The sequence below is a fragment of the Podarcis liolepis genome (genome assembly GCF_965112155.1).
Source record: "Podarcis liolepis genome assembly, chromosome: 4".
In the NCBI taxonomy this organism is placed as follows: Eukaryota; Metazoa; Chordata; class Lepidosauria; order Squamata; family Lacertidae; genus Podarcis; species Podarcis liolepis.
This window is the reverse complement of record NC_139558.1, coordinates 79,075,891-79,098,358: the sequence shown is the minus strand read 5'-3', so window position 1 is coordinate 79,098,358 and position 22,468 is coordinate 79,075,891. Positions and strand designations below refer to the sequence as shown.

Genomic DNA, 22,468 nt, shown 5'->3' with positions numbered 1-22,468 from the left:
CATGACAGAGACTTATACAATTATGCATGGTGTGGAAAAAATGGATAGTAAGATTTCTTTATTTACTTTTACTTTGGTGCCTGGGTTAGGGCCAAACTGGATATCATAGACACAAGGTTAACTGGTGTGTGTGTGGTTCTTTTAAAAAGCACCCCCAAATAATCGGTACACAATCCTAAGGCCAGATCCTGTTGCTCTTTCTTTTATTAATCATGCATGTTAATCATGTGATAAATGCCATGCCTAGTTTATCCTTTAGATGGTTTTCAAAAATGGTATCAGACAAGTTTTAATTATTATTTTTATTAATTTGATTTATTACCCACTCTTCACCCTAAGATCCATTTAAATTTAAATAATACCATTTAAATTGCAGTATTAAAAACAGTTTAAAACAAATTACAATCACAGAAATAGGGGGAGCCCTAAAAATAAACAGCTCAGGGGGCTCAGGTTAAAGGAGTGAAGGTGCCAGGTGCTCTTCTGAGTGGAGGGAATACCACATTTTAGGGGCTGCTACATTCCTGGATCATCATCACCCCAAGCTTCTGCCTGTTCTGATCTTAACCCCTCAAGGGGTCTGCAGGGAAGGAGGAAAGTCTTTCAGATATCTCTCTGCAAGATTCAGCTGCAGTTTATTGGCCCACATCCACCCCATCACCACCTCTAAGCAACAACCTAACACTTCAGGTTCACAGAGGACACTTCCGTCAGCAGATATTAACTTGACAGCTAAATGAAACCTCCAGGTTCAGAGAATACTTCTGATTTCAGAGGCTGGGAAGGGGCTGCTGCCACCATGGCATGCCACTGTAAGCTTCACCAATGCATCTGGCTAAGTACTGTGGGAATCAGGATGTTGCACTAATTAGGGATGGTGAATCTGTGTGTCCCCCCCCCCCCCGATGTTGTAAGGCCAGAGCTCTTGTCATCCCTGAAATATGGCCATACAGTGGTACCTCGGGTTACATACGCTTCAGGTTACAGACTCCGCTAACCCAGAAATAGTGCTTCAGGATAAGAACTTTGCTTCAGGATGAGCACTGAAATTGTGCTTCAGCAGTGCGGCGGCAGCAGGAGGCCCCATTAGCTAAAGTGGTACCTCAGGTTAAGAACAGTTTCAGGTTAAGAACGGACCTCCGGAAAGAATTAAGTACTTAACCCGAGGTACCACTGTACTAGCGGAGGCCGATAGGAGCTGGAGCCGGTGTGTAGCATGTACAGATTATACCAGTATCAGGGGATATGGAGATTCAAATCCCAATCTATCCATAATACTCTCTGGATTATGTACCAACCTTGGCCCAGCTTTCCTCCTTACCAGCCTAGCCTACCTCATAGGGTTGTTGTGGAGGCTAAAGTGGGGGGGGGGTGGCGGTGGCAGAAAGGATTGTGCTGCCTTAGTCAGACTGCATCTGGAGTACTGTATCTAGTTCTGGGCACCACTACTATTAATTAATTAATTAAAATTTGTATACTGCCCTATACCCACAGGTCTCAGGGCAGTTATGACATAAGATCACAATATAAAAACACAAGATACATAAAAATAAGATAAAAATGTTTTAATCCCAATAATTTAACACTTTGACAGTGGAACGGACTCCTTGGGGAGGTTGTGGAGGTTTTAAAGCAGAGGTTGGATGGCCACCTGCCAATGTAGGATGTAGCTGAGATTCCTGCATTTCGGGGGGGGTGGACTAGATGACCCCTGGGACCCTTCCAACTCCCCACTTCTATGATTCTATGGAATCGTGCGCAAAGGCAGAACACAAAGCAATAAGCAAATGTACTGCCCGTTGCTGCCGAGCAGGTGACTCAAAGCACAAATTCTTCGGAACACTGTGGACCAGAAAACTCATGGCACGTGGGCAGCCCCCGCCAGCGCCGCGATCTCCTGCACGAGGCGCCGCGCGCTGCGCTCCACTTCGCCGCCTGCATTAAGCTTCCCTTTGTTTCATTATTTTATCCCCAGGCGGCCACCGTAAGCGAGGAAGGCGGGGCCCAGATTCGATCGAACTGGCGGAAGTGAAAGAGCCGAGGCTGACGACTTAAACGAGGAGCTCGTGCGCATGCTCGGTGACTTTTCACGGGGCGGCGGCGGCGCTTGAGTCTCCTATAGTGGGCGGGAGCGCGGCAGCGGAGCGCGCGCTTTTTATTTATTTTTCTGCAATCCGGTTCTTTCTCTGCGGATCGTGGCCATGAGTCTCTGGGTGGACAAGTACCGGCCGAACTCCCTCGGCAAAGTGGACTATCACCGGGATCAGGCAGCGCAGCTTCGCAACCTGGTGAGAGAGATAGGGAGAGAGGGAGACAGGCGGCTGGCGCTCTGCACATGCTCGGGTGCCCTTCTCTTTCTTATCTCTTCACCTCTTCGGCGGCTTTTGGACGCGCTGGTCCTCGGGTATTGGCGAGTGTTTTTGCTCTCCGCAATAGCTTCAAACACCCCATCCCCCTTTCTTTCCTGTTTTATTGGGTTATAGCAAGAGCCGGTGCTAGGCAGAGCTACCTATTTGCACCACCCATCATCATCATCATCATCATCTTCTTCTTCTTCTTCTTCTTCTTCTTCTTCTTATTCTTATTCTTATTCTTATTCTTATTCTTATTCTTATTATTATTATTATTATTGTTTCTTCAATTTTCAAAAACAGATGTATGGAAAAAATGAAAAGCACAAAACTTGAACTGCTAAATTTAATTTAAATGCAAGACTAGGCAATGCTACAATATTTGGTTATCTTTCTCAAATGCCAAAGAAAGTGTTTCAGTACACAAATTCTGTACGAAACTGTGCCCCTCAAAGGTCAGTACTGCGCCCCTATGAAGTCTGTGCCCCAGGCAGCTGCCTAGTTGACCTAATGATAGCACCAGCCTTGGTTCCAGCCAAAGAGCAGTCCTGGAATTGATTTCGGTCCTGCAGTACATGAAGTACCGTAATAAGAAAAAGAAAAGCATCTGAGCATGTGTATTGAGCATATGTGCATGCCTGCTAACTGAGAATACTCTTTATGTGGCTGATGCGTGAGCTCAAGTTAAGTCAGGCTCTTGGATGCATTTGGAGGGTGTAAGCTGCGATGACGAAAATGCGTTGTGTATGTCCTCAGGTGCATTTATTTCTCTTTGTTACCGCCTCACCTATCCAGGTACTGAACCCTGGTTTGGAAAAGCACTGTAGCTTCTCTCCCTCATGATGGTGCTCAACAGCAGGTGCAAAGCAAAAATTATGGTATTTGGGAGTACCAAATACCATACCGTACAGGATTGGTTGGGGCAAAGCAAAAATTATGGTACAGTGGTACCTCAGGTTACATACGCTTCAGGTTACAGACTCCGCTATCCCAGAAATAGTGCTTCAGGTTAAGAACTTTGCTTCAGGATGAGAACAGAAATCGGGCTCCGGCGGTGCGGCGGCAGTGGGTGGCCCCATTAGCTAAAGTGGTGCTTCAGGTTAAGAACAGTTTCAGGTTAAGTATGGACCTCCGGAACGAATTAAGTACTTAACCTGAGGTACCACTGTATTTGGGAGTACCAAATGCCATACCGTACAAGATTGGTTGGGGCAAAGCAAAAATTATGGTACAGTGGTACCTCAGGTTACATACGCTTCAGGTTACAGACTCCGCTATCCCAGAAATAGTGCTTCAGGTTAAGAACTTTGCTTCAGGATGAGAACAGAAATCGGGCTCCGGCGGTGCGGCGGCAGTGGGTGGCCCCATTAGCTAAAGTGGTGCTTCAGGTTAAGAACAGTTTCAGGTTAAGTATGGACCTCCGGAACGAATTAAGTACTTAACCTGAGGTACCACTGTATTTGGGAGTACCAAATGCCATACCGTACAAGATTGGTTGGGGCATGAGCTTTCGTAGACCTGAACTGCTTCCATCTTAAACACAAAATATGTCAGTTGGCAAGAATATTTACACATGCAGGCATACATGTTTAGAGAAAAAACTCCAGTGTAAGATAGTAGGGCGGAAAGTCCATGAAATGCCAGAGATGCAGCCTGTGACCTTTTAATGCAAAGCCTGAATGGTAATCAAGTTTAGCGTTTGGCAGTAGGGCTAGAAAGACTTGTCAGCAGCCCTGGAGAGTTGCTGGCTCTCAGTATCGACCAGGCTAGACCAGTATAGACCAGGCTTCCCCAGCCTGGTGACTTCCAGTCCAGATGTTTTGCACCACAACTCCCATCGGTCCTAGTCAGCATGACCCTGGTGGCTGGGGCTATTGGAAGTTGTAATCCAAAACATATGGAGTGGGGAGGCTGTTGTACACAGGCTTGGATGGCCCAATGGTATATCTCAGTATAAGGCAGTTTATACTGTCTGTCTCTGTATAAGGCAGTGACTGTTTGCAACACCAGTAATTTGTGATAGTATCACACTTCCAAGAAAGAGAACATGGCTACTAAGTAAATTGAACCCAGGGCAACATAAAATCCACTGCAAACTTAAGAATGCTCCAATTCCAGTGGACTTTAAGCAATGGTATATCTTTGATTGTACAAATAATTATTTTTGGGTTGTGGTGTGGGAGGGGGGGATTCCACTACTTGTGTGACTCTGCATTCACAAAGCGAACATCACAATGCCACTGTGTCTTGGTTTTGGAGTTTTGGCTCTTGTGGTTTGATTTGAGCAAAAAGCTCAATCCTGGAACATGTAATTTTTTAAAAAAGAATTGGGCGGGGAGTCTTTGTGTGTAGTTATGTTTTCCCTTTAACATTCACCATCCATTAGGGATTTGGGAATAGGGCTTCTAGGTTAAAGAATTTCTTAAGGAAATCAGCCCTGAGTGCTCACTGGAAGGACAGATCTTGAAGCTGAGGCTCCAATACTTTGGCCACCTCATGAGAAGAGAAAACTCCCTGGAAAAGACCCTGATGTTGGGAAAGATGGAGGGCACAAGGAGAAGGGGACGACCGAGGGTGAGATGGTTGGACAGTGTTCTCAAAGCTACCAGCATGAGTTTGACCAAGCTGCGGGAGGCAGTGGAAGACAGGAGGGCCTGGCGTGCTCTGGTCCATGGGATCATGAAGAGTCGGACACGACTAAATGACTAAACAACAACAACAACAGGTTAAAGAATACATATTAGACAGGCTCAAGTACCAAAGCATTAACCATTGGTGATCTCCTTCCAGGACTTTTTCTCTCTAACTCTAGCTGCTGCTGTTCACGTTGGTGGCTTGTTTATGGAAAGATGATTTACCCCAGGGTAATTATCTATATAAAAATTTAACTTGGTGCCACTATAATACATTGTTTGTCAGATCTAAAACGAAGTAGGAACACTTTGTGTACTCTTGACCACAAAATATGCAATTGCTCTGTTGCAAGAAGCGATTGTTTTGGGGTTAAAATAGTTCATCTGACACAGATTTCAAGGGTTGGCTCCTGTGATACAAGACAGGCCTGGTTCTGGAATGCAGTCAACCACAGATTAAATGGAGCTAGGCGCAGTGGCTAAAGTATGAAAGATGTACGTAAACCTGGCAGAATGAACCAGTGAATCCCAAAATATTCTTTTTTGGCATCCTATGATACTGGCAGTCTTGTATGATAGAGAGAACTCGGTTGAGTAGCTTGGGGCACTCGGGTCGTTCACATTCTAACCCTGATCCATTAGGAAACTAGGAAACTACCCTGTATGGAGTCAGATGGTTGTTTCATCTAGCCCATTATTTTCTACAATGGCTGGTGGCAGCAACAGCTCTCCAGGACTACCTGGCTAGAGATGTCAGAGAACTGAAACCTTTACTCTGCAGACCATTTTGTGCAAAAAACAAAAGGGAAAAAAGTGCTCTGCGACTGAATTCCAGTCCTTTAGTTTGCTTCAAAAGGTGGTGTGCTTTCTTTCATTTTCTACCTGAGGCTAGATTTTGACCTATTAGAGATGCTGTGATTGTGGATTTCCTTTAACAGCAGAAGGTTGAACCAGATTACCTTTGAGGTCCTTCCAACTCTTTGATCCTAGGGCTCAATGCCCAAATAAGCCGGGGGGGCAGCTGCCCCCCCATCAAGTAAAACAATGGAAATACTTAACTAACTGACCAATCATGTTGGAAACTCCTGTCCCCCCCAACAAAAATCCTGGCTACACCCCTGGATAAGGGTGTCTATGGCTTGCAACAAAATTCTGCATTAGTTTATTAAAAATTGGGTTCTCAAAGTTATTTTCAAGTTTACTGTATGCCACTTTCTATTTTTATTTTTATTCCATTTATATCCCACCTTTCCTCCAATGATCTCAAGGGGGCAAACCTCCTTCTCTTCTTTTCTGTATTATCTTCACAACAACCTTGTGAGGTGGGTTAGGCTGAGAGTTGAAGACCCGCCCAAGATTCATGATTGAGGGGGGATTTGAACTCTGGTCTTCCAGGTCCTAGCTTGTTTTGGGATGTGATCTCAAGCCACCCGACTCCTAGAAAACCTGATGCACCAAGGGCTTTTATCAGACTCACGCCATGCACGGTCACAGTTTCATGTCCTCTTGAACTCTTATTTTGTGCTCATGTCTAAATTGATGGCCTTCCAAAGGAAAAGACAACATTGTGAAGGGCTGTAAAACTAGTGTGGGGAACGGTATGCTAAAATATGTATCATTCTCTGTGTTTATGATGCTGACGAAGCATGATGCTGACTGAGACATTACTGTAATTCAGTTTTACTGTATTCCATTTGACAGGTTCAGTGTGGCGACTTTCCTCATCTGTTAGTGTATGGGCCTTCAGGAGCTGGAAAAAAGACCAGAATAATGTGCCTGCTGAGAGAACTGTATGGCTCCGGAGTGGAGAAGCTGAGGATCGAACATCAGAGCATAACAGTAAGAATCTGCCCTAACTTCATATTTACAAAATGAGATAAAGAAGTTGACCACCAACATAATGCAGGAAAAGCCAGCACATTTCAACACATGCTAGTTTTTAATCTCCAAAAGTTGTCCGGCCTGGATGCATGAGGGCAAAAGTGCATAGACTATATTTGTCCCCTAGGCCCGAGGTTCCTCACCCCCTGATGTCCAAAGGGGTACGCAGATCAGGGCAATCCAATAGCTCCAGTTCTGCCCCTTTCACTCCCAACTGCTGAGTGTTTCACATGTAAGCTTGTTTACCTGAATGTATTTTCCAGCTTCCTCACAATTGTGCACCCTGGAAATGCGGGGGCTTGTTCAGGAAAACACACTTACAAGCCCCTTCAGACCTATACCCTAAGTCTGCAAAGTTTGGAAGTGGAGAAGGCATGATCTCTTACCGCTTCTGCCTTCTGGAAGAAGGTATAGGGTTATAAAAACCAGGACTAGCCGCCTGAGAAACAGTTTCTACGCAAATGCAATTCTGGTTCTAAACGCAGCATAAGGAGTCTCTATAGTATATTGTATTTTAAAATGGGGTTTCAGAGTTTTTAGGGGTTTTTGAATGTTTTATGTAGATTTTCAATTTTGTTGTTCTGTGTGGGACAATGACAATAAAGATATTGTATATCGCATGTCTGTGGCTGTCTACACACTTTTGCCCTTGTGTGTCCGGGCTGGAAAAGGACCTACAGGCAGTTTAAGCACCATTTCCACAGTTGCTTAAATAACCAGTGGCTGTTTCCTCCTATTATGAATTAGCACTTGATTAGGCTGTAAACATTCTGTGCTGGAGGAATTCTCCCTGGCGAATCACTGCCAAGGATTTACCGGTACTATTATCTCCCTTCAGTTGTGTGATATTTGAAATGATTTAGTCGGGCACTTAGCTTACATTTCCTGCTGTCTCAGGCTGAAGCCTGCAGTTAGTGTCAAGAAACCAGTTCGTCTTTATTGTGGGCTTCACTGACTAATTATTATTGCTTTCTCACATGCCACCAATAACTTGATGAGAAGTATTTGCAAAGTGATGTTTTCAACAAACATAATGAACTCTTTGCATAGTTAGCTGCTTGGGGAGTGAAAACAGCCCCTGGAAAATCTATTACTAAAGATTTTCTTTCTATCAATTCAAAAATCTTTTTTGGGGAAAAGTTTGCATTTTAATCAGCAGATTGCAAAGAGAGTGGTTAGTAATCAGCAGAGTTCTTGGAGAAGACAGATATTTCCAAAGCATTGTGCAAACGGTCTCTCTTGCCATTTTTATTTCTTTTTAAATTAAATTTTCCTGCTTAAGTTAATAAGACATTATGAGAACATGTTGTGCCTGCAAACGTCTTGATGCTGGGGAGTTTTAAGTGGAACAGTTTTAAGTAGATAGTCTTTCAAAATATCAGCTTCCCTTCCTGTCAGATGCTCTCCTATCTGAGGGCCCTTTGGCATCTAGCTATGGGCGGAACTTGACAAATGTCTTTTTCATCATCTTCAAAATCCCTGCATATAAAGTAGTGGCACGTTATTAATATAAGCACAGAAAGAGATGTGAAGGTTAGCACTTTTAAACTAAAATAGGGCAGAGCAGAATGATGCTGCAGTGTCTGTATAGCTTCATTTTGGAGTTTGATCTGAACTAGATAAGGTCTATTTAATCACCGTGGGTAAAAGGTATACTTGAAAGCCTTACTGTACACGTGAAGAATGTTTTTAGAGAAGTAGAATGAAGTTTCTATCAATATTATTAGTTCCTAAAATCGGAAGCGACGCAAGTGATGATTCAATGTACAAGAAATTGGGAACCTGTAATCTTACAGAGAAGCTGGAAGTATAATGTAAAATTTCTATAAAGGTAAACGGACCCCTGACCATTAGGTCCATTGTGACCGAATCTGGGGTTGTGGTGCTCATCTCGCTTTATTGGCTTCCGGGTCATGTGGCCAGCATAACTAAGCCACTTCTGGAGAACCAGAGCAGCGCACGGAAACGCCATTTACCTTCCCGCCTGAGTGGTACCTATTTATTTACTTGCACTTGATGTGCTTTCAAACTGCTAGGTTGGCAGGAGCAGGGACCGAGCAACAGGAGCTCACCCTGTCACGGGAATTTGAACCGCCGACCTTCTGATCGGCAAGTCCTAGGCTCTGTGGTTTAACCCACAGCACCACCCACGTCCCTTAAAATCTTTATAGATACCTCAAATGACTTTGCCCAAGGACAGTTGGTCATGGAACTGACCAGAAGGGCAATGACCCTGGACGTAACATATTTTTCCATGTATTGGACGAGGTTTTTTCACTCAAAAATCACGTCAAGAAAACACGGGTCGTCCAATACACAGATAGTGGCATGGGGGGGGGAGAAGTGGTGCGGCGCCAGCCAGCTCGTTGGCGGGAGCGCAGCTTCCTGCGATGCCGCAGTGAGTGGGGAGTGATCTGGGGGGTGTTTCCTGCTCGCAGCTGTGTGTGTGTGTGGGGGGGGGGGGGGAGAAGCTGCTCATTGCCAGCCAGCTCGTTGGTGGGAGCGCAAATTCCCCCGATGCTGCTACATGCAGCGGGCGCTCCCTGGATCGTTTCCCACGCGGCGGCATCAGAGGAGGTTGTGCTCCTGGGAGCGCAACTTCCCCCGATGACGCTGCGCGCGGGGAAACGATCTAAAGCAGCAGTTCTCAACCTGTGGGTCCCCAGATGTTGTTGGACTACAACTCCCATCATCCCTGAGCTGTGGCCTTGCTAGCTAGGGGTGATGGGAGTCGTAGTTCAACAACATCTGGGGACCCCACAGGTTGAGAAAGGCTGATCTAGAGAGTGTTTCCTGCCCACAGTGGTGTGTGGGGAGAGGCTCAACAACCTGGGGCCATCTCCCCTCATTTTCTTAAAATTGATTCCCCAAAATAGGGGGCGTCTTATAGAAGGGGGTGTCCTACAGACGGAAAAATATGCCCGGGATCCGGTGTGAGAAGTGTTGGTGAAATGGTTTGGAACAGTAACCATAGTGCTATTAAATGAAATATATGTGTAAATGAAGAGTTGCGTAGAGAACCCAACATGGTCACATTTGACCTCAAAAGAGCGATCTTCCTCCAAATGAGGTGGTTGGTAAGAAAGAAAGCTGAAAGACAAGGACAAAAGTGTCAAATATCCCCAAAATGCTTGTGAATTGCTTAAAACCACAATATTAGAAGCTGAACTGGATACTGAAGATCATGAACTGGTGGTGACTGATCAGGAACAAGTCCTTGGGGTCATAGTGTCTAACTTGATTGAGATGTCAACCCAGTATACAGCAGTTGCGAAAAGAGCTGGAAGGCCATGCTAGGGATCATTAGGAAAGGAAGGGAAAACAAACAATATCATAAGGCTGCTATACAAATCTGTACAGTTCCGGTCACCACAACTCCAAAAGGATATTGTAGAGCGGTAACAGGTTTTAGAAAAGGGCAATGAAAATGATTCAGAGGAAGCAGCAACTTCCTTATGAGGAGATTTGGGGTGCTTTTTAGTTTAGAGAAAAGGCAAGCCAGAGGCAACCTGATAGAAGTGCATAAGATTATTCATGAACCCAGCTTTGGACAACATGACAAGTCAGTTTCATGGCAGAGAAGGAGAAGGAACTTCTGAATAGTGTGCTTGACCACGCTGCTCATTTGCATGAAACCTTAGTTCATTTTAAACTATGATCTAAAGCGACATGCGAACTGGGGCATATCCCATCCTTTCCAAGAGGTTAGCATGCTGCTTGAATTTGAGAGCGTTGAACCCAGGGTGTTACCCTTTTCCTTGCATGCCATTCCACCTGCCGCCATTTTCACGCTGAGCCTCTTTATTTCGTAGTTTCCCTGGTGCATTGCAGTCGGGGTGCCATTAAGCCCTTCAAGTCCTTCAACTCAGCTCATGCTAAGCAGTCAGCAGTGGGTGGTTTCTGAAGCCTGTATTCATAACCCACTGATTTCAGCTAAGTCTTTCCGTCACTGATCTCTTTAAAATGCATTTTTTGTTTAATAATCTTTCTTTTCAGGCGCCTTCTAAAAAGAAGATTGAAATTAGCACTATTGCCAGCAACTATCACCTTGAAGTTAACCCAAGGTATGTTTGCAGTAAGCTCACAAGATCCAGTAAGAGGCTGTGGGAATTTTGCAATTCTTATAATTTTTAGTGGAGTAAATTTTACAGCCCATTGCAGCAAAAACTACCGAGGGGCTAGAAGACCCTTGTTTTATTGTTGCAATTTTAAAGCTAGCTCCAGCTTTACTGTTAAAGAAACCAAAGTACAGTTGTAAGTTGGATCCTGAATGTCTTGTGAGTTGAACGTTTTGGCTCCTGAATGCTGGAAGTGAGTGTTCTGGTTTGCGAATGTTCTTTGGAACCTGAACGTCCGGCGCAGCTTCTGATTGGCTGCAGGAGCTTCCTGCAGCAAAACAGAAGCCATGCCTTGGTTTCCGAACCAGTGGACTTCCGGAATGGATTCCATTCGACTTCTGAGGTATGGCTGTATATCTTTAAGTAATTGTTCGCATATGTGGCCCTCCAGCCCTCTCTGTCTGGCCCTTGGGACCCTCCCCAGCCATGCACTGCACCCTCCTTGAGTATCATATTTTAATCTGAACTTATTTTCAGTGATGCAGGAAACAGTGACCGGGTGGTAATTCAGGAATTACTGAAGACATTAGCTCAATCGCAGCAACTTGAGACAAGCACCCAGCGAGATTTTAAAGGTCTGTAAATGAGCAATAACCTTGAAGAAAAACATCTTGCAGTACTTTGCACAAGATCAGCCAAGTGCTTTGAATATTGTAAATTCTTTGTATTCTCCAGCTCTTTTTGTCTTCGGTCACTTTTCGAGATACAGTGGTGCCTCGCAAGACGAAATTAATTCGTTCTGCAAGTTTTTTCTTCTTGCGAGTTTTTCGTCTTGCGAAGCACGGATTCCCATAGGAATGCATTGAAAATCAATCAATGCGTTCCTATGGAGACCGTCCGGGGACAGAGGGGAAGCGCCACGCGCCTTCCCCTCTGTCCCCGGACCTGTTTAAAGCAAGGGGCGGCGGGGAGAAGATTGCTTCTCCCCATTGCCTGCCCCGCAATCTCCGGGGACAGAGGGGAAGGCACGCGCGCCTTCCCCTCTGTCCCCGGACCTGTTTTAAAGCAAGGGAAGGGGCAGCGGGGAGAATCGCTTGTCCCCGTTGCCGCCCCTTGGTTCAAAAGGGGTCCGGGGAGAGAGGGGAAGGCGCGCGCGCCTTCTCCTCTGTCCCCGGAGATTGCGGGGCTGGCAACGGGGAGAAGCGATCTTCTCCCCGCCGCCCCTTGCTTCAAAAGAGGTCCGGGGACAGCAGGGAAGACGCGCTGCGCTTCCCCGCTATCCCCGGAGCTTGCGGGGCAAGCTTCGTTTTGCGAAGCAAGCCCATAGGGAAATGCGTCTTGCGAAGCGGCTAAGAAAACGAAAAACTCCTTCGTCTAGCGAGTTTTTCGTCTTCCGAGGCGTTTGTCTTGCGGGGTACCACTGTACAAAATTTCCAGAAATATTGTAGTTCCCCAACAGAAATGCATGTATTTCAGAAATGAGGGGGGAAATTGAAATACTTGTGTTCTAGATAATAGTATATATAGCTCCAATTTATTTCTGTAATTGTAATAATTGTCCAAAAGATCCATAGCTGTTGATGTTTGAATTTTTGATCTGAGCTTCATGGTATTCAGAAAGTGGGAGGTTTGCATGTTGTTAGAAGGCGTCTAGACTCTTCTCACCTATTGATTCTTCTGTGACTTTGTATTCTCAAAATACTCTGTGGTTCCCTTCACTTAGGAACCTAGGAAGCTGCCTTATACCCAGTGAGATCCTTGGTCCATCTAGCTCCATATTGTCTGCACTGACTGGCAGGGGCTCTCCAGGGTTTCAGGCAGGCAGTCTTTTGTGGCCCTACTTGCAAATGTCTCGAAGGGGACCTTCTGCATGCAGAGTAGAATGGTCTATTGCTGAGCCTGATCTGGCTGATAGAATCAGAGGCAGATAATCTGTTTGCATGAGGGCGATATTGCAGTAGCAATATGCTTGGCAGACTAACAAGCTACATGAGAGACTCTTGGTTTTGCAGCATTTGAAACTCCCCACGCCCCTGTAGATCAGGCATTGGCAAACTCCGGCCCTCCAGATGTTTGGACTACAATTCCCATCATCTCTGACCACTGGTCCTGTTAACTGGGGATTATGGGAATTGTAGTCCCAAAACATCTGGAGGGCCGGAGTTTGCCTGTGCCTGCTGCAGAGCACCTGCTTTTAAGCTTATTGCGGCCAAATGCAATCTTCAGTTTACAGTGTTGATTTTTTAATAGCAACGGTATCATCATTACTACCTGTAAAGGTTGGCTCTCTGGACTCTGAATCCAGTGATCTGAATTGTGTAACTAAGAACAAGCGCTTGACATAGCTTCTTCTTTTTTCTGCCTCCCTCCCAAGTCCCTTTCCTTGTGTGTCCTGTCGTTTAGATTGTAAGCCTGAGGGCAAGGACTCTTTATTTCTGATCTTTGTAAGCTGCTCTGGGAGCCTTTTCAGCTGAAGAGCTGGGTAAAAAATGCTTTAAACAAATACCTTTTGAACCTTGGATATAAAAGATTTGCAGCAGTGTGCATTGGCTCTGTAACAATATTCATTCATCGGCTTCAGCTGATCATCAGTTTTCTTTGGCTGAACTAAGCTGGCTTTTTTGTCATTATTCTTGGTGGGAAGTGGCAATGTCGTGTTACTTTTTTATTTTTATTTTTTGCAAAAGTAGCACCAGCTCAAGCCAATTCCTGACTTGTCACACTCACTCATACAGAACAATAAGGAAGACATTTCATTGTACTGCGATTTCATGCATATGTAACTACAGTGGTACCTCGGGTTAAGTACTTAATTCATTCTGGAGGTCCGTTCTTAACCTGAAACTGTTCTTAACCTGAAGCACCACTTTAGCTAATGGGGCATCCCGCTGCGCCGCCAGAGCACGATTTCTGTTCTCATCCTGAATCAAAGTTCTTAACCCGAGGTAATATTTCTGGGTTAGCGGAGTCTGTAACCTGAAGCATATGTAACCTGAGGTACCACTGTACTTTCTAATCACATGGACAAGGATGAATGCAGAGTTTCTGTCTCCGTCCCGCCCCTCCCACCGCTGCTATGTAGTACCTTCCTTCCTGGTAAAGTGCTTCTCTCATGGGAAAGACCCATGTGAACATAGGAAGCTGCCATATAAGCAAGTCATACATATTGTTGGACTACAACTCCCATCAGCCCCAGCCAGCATGGCTAAGTGGTCACAGATGATGGGAGCTGTTGTCCAACAACACTTGGAGAATACTAGGATGGTCTGCACCGACTTGCAGTCGTTCTCCAGAGTTTTAAACAGGATCCTTTCTTAGCCTTACCTGGAGATGCTGGAAATAGCAAGTGGAAGATCCCGGGTTCAAAGCAATGTCAGAGGCATCCCAGTTGCAAGAACCCCTCTTCTGTGCTGTTGTGGCTAAGCCAGCCATTCCCTGGCTGTTTCAGGCGATGTGCCTTTCCCAGACATATGGCTAGAATATTTACACAAACTGCCATCAGCGCAGGATTGCACCGTGGGGAAGCACCTCCCGGGAACTTCAGCGGAAGAGGCACAAGTGGGGAGGTTTTCTCTAATCCTGCCCCATTGTATCAGCAGAAGTGAAAAGCCAAGTTAAGATAGATTCTGTGAGAGCATGATAAAGGTTGGCTTTGTTTTGTTTTGTTTTTCAGTGGTGCTGTTGACTGAAGTGGACAAGCTTACAAAAGATGCCCAGCATGCGTTGCGCCGAACCATGGAGAAGTATATGGCTACCTGCAGATTAATTCTGTGCTGCAATTCTACATCGAAAGTCATTGCACCTATCCGGAGCAGGTGCCTTGCAGTTCGAGTGCCTGCACCCAGCATTGAAGATGTAGGTTCAAGGCAATGGCAGACAGACAGCCCTTCAGTGCACTTGCATTTTACTCTGTGTCATGTTGGATGCAACAAGGTTAAATACCTGATTTGGGATTCCTTGTTCTTCGTTTCTCCCTGACTCTGTCTGCCTAGTTAATCCTGTTTCTGTGTGCATGGAACACTTCCGAATTAGGTTCCCCTTTACAGTACTTTGCATGGCTGCAGTTTTCTTCAAAAATGCGGGTTGTCATTTTTATTTGTTTAGCAAGGATTGGAATGGGGCAGAAGTGTCTGTGGACTAAAAAATAGCTGGACACCTAATGGTAGGTAATATGTCATGGGAGGGAGGTAAAGAACTGTTGGAGGTCTTTGAAACGCCATCACTCTGCCACCAATGCTTAGTTCCAAGCATTCTCTAGTCCACACTTCTCCATGCATTTCTCTGAAACTAGAAAATACCACTTAGAATTTGTTAAGTAGTTGCTGAAGGCACTTTATCAACATATCTGTGTATTTCTTACAACCCTGTGAGGTCGGCTAGTAGTATGTCTGACTCACTGCTACTGTAAAGAATACAGGGAGCACTTGTTGGTGTGGTTTATCCCTGGCTCAAGGAGCAGCAGGAAGGAATTTATTCCTTCATGGAGGAATGCGCTTGGGAAGGCATCACTTTGCTCTTACCTGGTACCCAGGAGGGCTGGCAAATGAGGCTTGTGGCAAGGAAGAGGTGACTCAGAAGGTGGGCGCAGGTCACCTGCAAGCATTATTTGTAAAACTGGCTCCTTTGTGCCTTCACGTATCCTTTTATAATATAGGGACTTCCCCCATAGCTGGCTGCTGCAGCAATTTTGACTAGAGAGGAGAGACAGTGATACCTCGGGTTAAGTACTTAATTCGTTCTGGAGGTCCGTTCTTAACCTGAAACTGTTCTTAACCTGAAGCACCACTTTAGCTAATGGGGCCTCCTGCTGCCGCCGCACCGCCGGAGCACAGTTTCTATTCTCATCCTGAAGCAAAGTTCTTAACCCGAGGTACTATTTCTGGGTTAGCAGAGTCTGTAACCTGAAGCGTATGTAACCTGAAGCGTATGTAACCCGAGGTACCACTGTACTTGGAATTTTTGGAAAGCGAGGCACCATGCAAAACTATTAATTGCCCTGTTGAATCTCTAGATCTGCAATGTATTGTCCGTTGTGTGTAAGAAGGAGGGTCTGGTTCTTCCTCGAGAACTCGCTCAGAGGATTGCAGAAAAGTCCGGCCGAAATCTCCGAAAGGCCCTTCTGATGTGTGAGGCATGCAGGGTGCAACAGTAAGTCCAGAAGAGTGGGTGAATACAGGAGGGAGTTTTGGTTACAAAAGGGCTGTTTGTTTGTTTGTTTGCTTGCTTGCTTGTTTGTTTTGTATTTAAGCAAGTCCTCGCTGTTTGTTGCACAGGTATCCTTTCACTCCAGACCAAGACATTTCCGAGACGGACTGGGAGGTATATCTGAGAGAGACGGCAAACGCCATTGTTGGTCAGCAGACCCCGCAGAGGTAAGTCAGTGTAGTGGGGGACAGTGCCTAGCTATAAAATGGATGGTGCTTGTAAGTTGTCCGATATTAAAATGCAGCATAGCAGTTTAATACGGTGTGTGCTAGAATGTCTAGACAGACTGCATTTCCAGGAACTTGATAAAAACCCGGTAGGAGTTGATTGAAGTAAATTTCAGGCTGACGAGGTTAGCCTTGGTCATTAAGGTATTAAACATGGTTTTATATCAGTGTGTAAATGTTTGGAGAAAAAGATTTCTAGTTAATTGCATGCAGGAATCCTGAAACTGCTGCACAGCCTCGCAGCCAAAAGCATGTGCTTGGTATGAAGAAGATCCCAGGTTCACTTCCAGTTAAAAGAAGCAGGTAGCCAGTGATGGAAAACACTGTTCTCTTCCTGAGACTCTGGAGAACCACAGCCAATCAGAATACACAAAACTGGGCTTAGTTGGGCAAATGGTCTCACCTGGTCTAAAGTGGCAACCTGTGTTCCTAAACAAATAAATCTGTTCCAGGCAGTAACATACAGTATTCTGCCTCCTGGGCACCTCAAGCTATGAGACAATTATATATTAAAATCCCAGTTTCTGATGCAGTTCCTTCACAGAAATTCTTGTTGTTTTGGAGCAGATCACAGTAGCTACTAGCCACAATGGTTATGGTCTCAGTGTTTGAAATTAGCCAGGCGCATTTTGCAACCAAGCGAAGATACCTGGGCGACAGGATGGTGCCTGGCAGCTCTGCCATACGGAGGTGCTTGCTTTTAGAAGTCTATCAGTTAAATTTTATCTTCACAATCAGACTGAATTTCAGGAACCAAATTGCTTTTCCTGTACAGCCTGAGCAGGGGCGGGGAGCAACGTTACAGTTGTCATAGCTTTTCTTCACCTTACCCCACCCCACTGCCCTGCTCACAGTATATTCCTACATTATGAATGGTCCGTGTCGCCATTAAGAAAAAGGCGTCCAAATAAGCCAACACATACTTCTTTAAGTTCTCAGAACTCTTGACCCAGCTCAAAGTTGTCATCTGAATAAGCCAGATGTTCACCACAGACTTCAACTGTGTATTATTTCCAATTTCTTTGTGAGTAAAGAGTAGCAGTCATGTACTCAGATAGCTGGGCTTGGTGGAGTCTTGGGTTATTTTCCAGCAAGGATGTTCCTATGGTATGTAGTGCGCAAAATGACTCACTGGGATGTCAAGTTCCCATTAGCAGCCATCTTTGATATTCTAAAAACAGCTGCAATGAACCAGGCTGCTGTAAAACTTGCTTGCTCAGTGCAATGAAGCATTTCCAGCTGGATTGGATGAGAGCATCTTTGTTTGTTTGTGCTGTAAAACTTTTTCTTTTCAGCCAATGAAGCGCTGTGGTGTTGGCACTCGTTTGTCGCTGCCCTCTTTACAGCTGCCAGCCATTTGTCTAGCTTTAGATATATTGCATTGGCAGAAACAAAATGACATCCTGTCATGGTGAATTTGGAGCACTGAATCCTTCCTTGCTGTGAACGGGTGATACCGCTAGTCATGTGTTCTGCTGCTGATCTCATTAAAACTCTTAAGAGATACGGCAGTGTGTGAAGTGGGCCACGTTTGCACCATACATTTTAAACCACTATTTATATGGCTTCTTGGGAACGGTAGTTCGTTAAGGATGCTGAGAGTTGTTAGGAGACCTCTGTTCCCCTCACAGAGCTACAGTTTCTTGAAAACCCCTGGAAAGAGGGATTGATTGTTAAACTGCTCCGCTGAACTCCCAGGATTCTTTGGGAAAAGCCATGACCTTTCAAGGGCATAATAGTTCTTTAAATGTATGGTGCAGATATATGAATGTTTTCAACACAGATTCCCCTCTGTGTGGTCCTTTTTGATGTGAGCTATTTTTTACTTGCTGCTTTAGGCGTAGAAAAAGAGGTGGCTGCCTACAATTCCATGATTGCTCTTCACAATTTATTTTTTTTAAACCTGTGTGCCCTCTTACCTACCATCTTACAGCAAGCAGCCTAATTTTAGAACACATCCTGCATCTTTGGACAACAGCAGCTCTGTGGTTGTGAAATAAGTGTTTGTGCTTCATAGTGGTGGACTCACTATTAGCTCGGTACCAGGCTAGCATTTGCTGAAATGGAGGAGCCATTTGAAATGGAGACAGCCTTTGAAGCTGCCTATAAAAGACTTGGGGACGTGGGTGGCGCAGTGGTCTAAACCACTGAGCCTTGGGCTTGCCAATCGGAAGGTCAGTGGTTCGAATCCCCGCAGCCGGGTGAGCTCCCATGTGGCTTAGTCATGCTGGCCACATGACTCGGAAAAACTGTCTGCGGACAAATGTCGGTTCCCTCGGCCAGTAAAGCGAGATGAGCGCCACAACCCCAGAGTTATCACGACTGGACTTTACTGTCAGGGGTCCTTTACCTTTACCTTATAAGAGACAATTGGGGTTGAATGACGCAGGTGCCAGTAAAATCCAGGGCCAGGAGAAAGTTGTTTTTAATTCCAAGGTACCTGCTTCATCATTTCTTTTCAACACTCAGGATTTTAAAAGGTGCATATAGATAAAACGGCTCCTCGCTGCCAGCAAGAGACATTGACAACTGTCACGTTAACTACAGAGCTGCTGCCAACTGTTGTGGCTTGTAGATGGTTTCCTGTCATTTCAAGCAACCCAACAAGCATTTTGAGACTTCCTTGTGTTGGACCATGACATGTTAGAGAAGTTTGTCGCTGTTGTAAGCCTTGTTTAGAAATTGCAGAGCACTGACTATGCTGCTGTTAACAAGCTGTTCCACTTGGAAAACGCGGCTCAGGAGAATAGAATTGCAGGATTGCTTGCTAGCTTTGGCAAGTGGCCAGCTTTAGACTTTCAGATTCAGGCGATTATTCAGGGTGATCAAAACAATTATACCAGGTATCTCAAAATTAGGTACGCTGGCGTCCTCAAAATTTCTCTTATAGTGTCTTCTTATAATTTCTCTTATAGTGTCTTATAAGAGGAAAAACTTGTTTTGCTACTGGAAATGTTGGCATACTTAATTAAATCACTTGGCATTCCAGTGAATTGGCATAGGAAGCATAATACAAATAATATATTTCTTTCAAATATGTTAAATATATTTCAAATATCTTTTTCTACAAGGCTGCCTTTCACCAGGCAACCTAAAATTGCCTTTGTGTCTCCACAAGAACACTTCAAGGTGTAGTGTAGAACCTGGCATGTTAGACATGGGGTTATATTAACAAATGCCACCACATTAGTGCTTTTTAATAAATGAAACAAAGTTAAAAGTTGAGTAAAAAGATGAAGGCAGTTCTTAGGGAAAAAATTAAGCACAAGGGAAGTTAACATGCACAGAAAAGTATTCCACCCAATGGAGCAAAAAGTATATGTTAAATATAGCCCAGCTCTCCCTGCCTAGACATAGTCCCTTAACACTATCGACTGATGTCCAGTTTCCCAAATTTTAAAAGCTCCAGTTCCTTTGTCTGCTGAGATCATGCCTTTATCTGCTCATGCAGTCTTCTGAGTCTCTAAATATACCCTCTGGCTACATGACTCTCATGCTTCCTAATCCACAAAACTCAAGGAGCACGAAGGTCTTCTTTTCATTCCTAACTACAGAGATGCTCCCCTCATCTGCAGGCTTAACAAGCTAACCCCACAATGCTACATGCAATATTCGTATATATTTTTTACGAATAAACAGCATTTCCGTGTGCTCTGGCACTCGTCACTGGTGCAGGGAAAAGGAGCCTTGGAATCCAGCAGAGCCAGACACCGAGAACACCCTTCTTCAGGGCCTACGGCTGGTAGATCTATGCCCACAGAGCTTTAAGTGGGCATAGTCCGAGGTCCCTCACCAACAAAGTTTTTCTTTGCCAGTAGAGATGCATCCCTGATCCATCCCTAACCCCGTCCAGCCTGGAGTTCTTGGGGCTATGTGCACCTGTGATTTAAAAAGCAAAAACAAATTGAGCTTGAATGTTTTGAGAACTGAATTTTCTGACTTGGTAATTTGACTGAGATTGTCCTAGCTGCCATATATATATATGTACCCATGCCCGTACGGGCCAGTCGTGTCCGTCTCTAGGGTTGCGTGCTCATCTCGCTCTAGAGGCCATGAGCCGGCGCCGTCCGAAGACACTTCTGGGTCACATGGCCAGCGTGACGAAGCTGCTCTGGCGAGCCAGCACCAGCGCCGCACACGGAAACACCGTTTACGTTCCCGCTATAAAGCGGTACCTATTTATCTACTTGCACTTAGGGGTGCTTTCGAACTGCTAGGTGGGCAGGAGCTGGGACCGAATGACGGGAGCTCATCCCGCCGCGGGGATTCGAACCGCCGACCTTACAATCAGCAAGTCCTAGGCACTGAGGTTTTACCCACAGCGCCACCTGCGTCCCACACACACACACACAGACACACACACACACATACACACATATATAATAAAAAGACTTAAAAGCCAGTTACTAAACCTTAAAACTTTGCATTACAGGGAGTTAAAAACCAAGCATTAACTTTCCAATGGTTTTATTTCAATAGGCTCCTGGAAGTTCGTGGGCGACTCTATGAACTCTTAACCCATTGCATTCCTCCAGAGATTATAATAAAGGTAACTGATGTTGTGATTATTAACTGGTTTAGTAACAGAGACTAGGATTAAATGGAAGCTTGGGATGCATGTGTTAATCATTTTTATTTTTCACCGTTCATAGTGCAGCCTGGATAGTTCAGTTGGTTAAGAGCTTGGTGCTGATGACACCAAGGTTGCAAGTTTGATCCCTGCAGCTGCATATTCCTGCATTGCAAGGGGTTGGACTCATCAGGGTCTCTTCCAACTCTACAGTTCTCTGATTCAATGATAGTGCTCTGCATCTTGTAATTCCATTCCTATTTACTGGGGCATCTGGGACCAGGTATATATTGCATAGCTCTGTAAATGTGATATTAATAGTTCTGTTATTTGTATGACAACGTCCCCCTCCTACCAAATCGGAGATTATCATTTGAATGGCTTGATTCTCACAGGGTAACTTTCTGGATTGTTGAGTGCCCATGGTACCCATAGCATTCTAGGGAGTAGAGCCTTCAATTCTCTCACTGTTGGCTATTGCTCATTTTAGGGCCTTCTGACTGAACTTCTGAACAACTGTGATGGACAACTGAAAGGAGAGGTTGCACAGATGGCAGCTTTCTATGAGCACCGGCTGCAGCTGGGCAGCAAGGCCATTTATCACCTGGAAGCATTTGTGGCTAAGTTTATGGCCATCTATAAGAAGTTTATGGAAGACGGACTAGAAGCCATGATGTTCTGATATGTTGCTTTGAGAGCCCTCATGTTTTTTTGGGATGCTGACAAGTTCTGTCGAGAAAGCTGTACAAACTACAGGTCACCGGTACATTTCTGTGTTGGACAATAAAATACTAAGTGCTGAATTTGAGGTGTTCTGAAATGGTTCCACGTGGCCTTTTATGTCAGTCCTAACTGCTTTAGGAAACAAGAAGTCACATACTTGACAGTAGGGAAGTGCCAGGATCCCGGAATGCTTTTGCCTCAAGAGGTAGTCCTAATTACAGTGGTACCTCGGGTTACATATGCTTCAGGTTACTGATGCTTCAGGCTAACCCAGAAATAGTACCTCAGGTTAAGAACTCTGCTTCAGGATGAGAACAGAAATCATGCTCCAGCGGCGCAGCGGCAGCGAGAGGCTCCATTAGCTAAAGCGGTGCTTCAGGTTAAGAACAGTTTCAGGTTAAGAACGGACCTCCGGAATGAATCAAGTACTTAACCTGAGGTACCACTGTACTTTGGGTCTGGAACATGATTGTAAGCCTTAATCTTGGGAATTTTCAAATGTGCCATCTTGGATAGGCTTCATGATAGTGGAAGATGCAGAAACCTGTTGCAGCTTTAAGGCCCTGTCTGCGCTATGCATTTGAAGCTGTATCATACCACTTTAAACTGCCATGGCTTCCCCCAAAGAATCATGGGAAGTGTCGCTTGTTAAGGGTGTTGAGAGGAGTGTGAGGAGACACCAGTTCTCCTCACAGCTACAATTCTCAGAGTGGGCTAACAATCAACTCCTTTTCCTAGGGAACCCTGGAAACGAGCTTTGAGGGGAACAGGCATCTCCTCTAACAACTCTCAACACCCTTAACAAACTACATTTTTAACG

The 22,468-nt window shown here is 45.0% G+C and overlaps 1 protein-coding gene across 1 annotated transcript; it reads left to right on the top strand.

Moving 5' to 3' along the window:
* Positions 1-2,070: 2,070 nt before the first annotated feature.
* Positions 2,071-21,728, top strand: RFC3 (replication factor C subunit 3). Its single transcript, XM_083498973.1, has 9 exons — positions 2,071-2,288; positions 6,686-6,823; positions 10,862-10,929; positions 11,461-11,558; positions 14,597-14,778; positions 15,935-16,071; positions 16,197-16,295; positions 20,835-20,904; positions 21,416-21,728. The coding sequence occupies exons 1-9, from the start codon at positions 2,202-2,204 to the stop codon at positions 21,605-21,607; spliced, it is 1,071 nt and encodes a 356-aa protein (XP_083355099.1). The 5' UTR covers positions 2,071-2,201; the 3' UTR covers positions 21,608-21,728.
* The last annotated feature ends 740 nt before the right edge of the window (positions 21,729-22,468 follow it).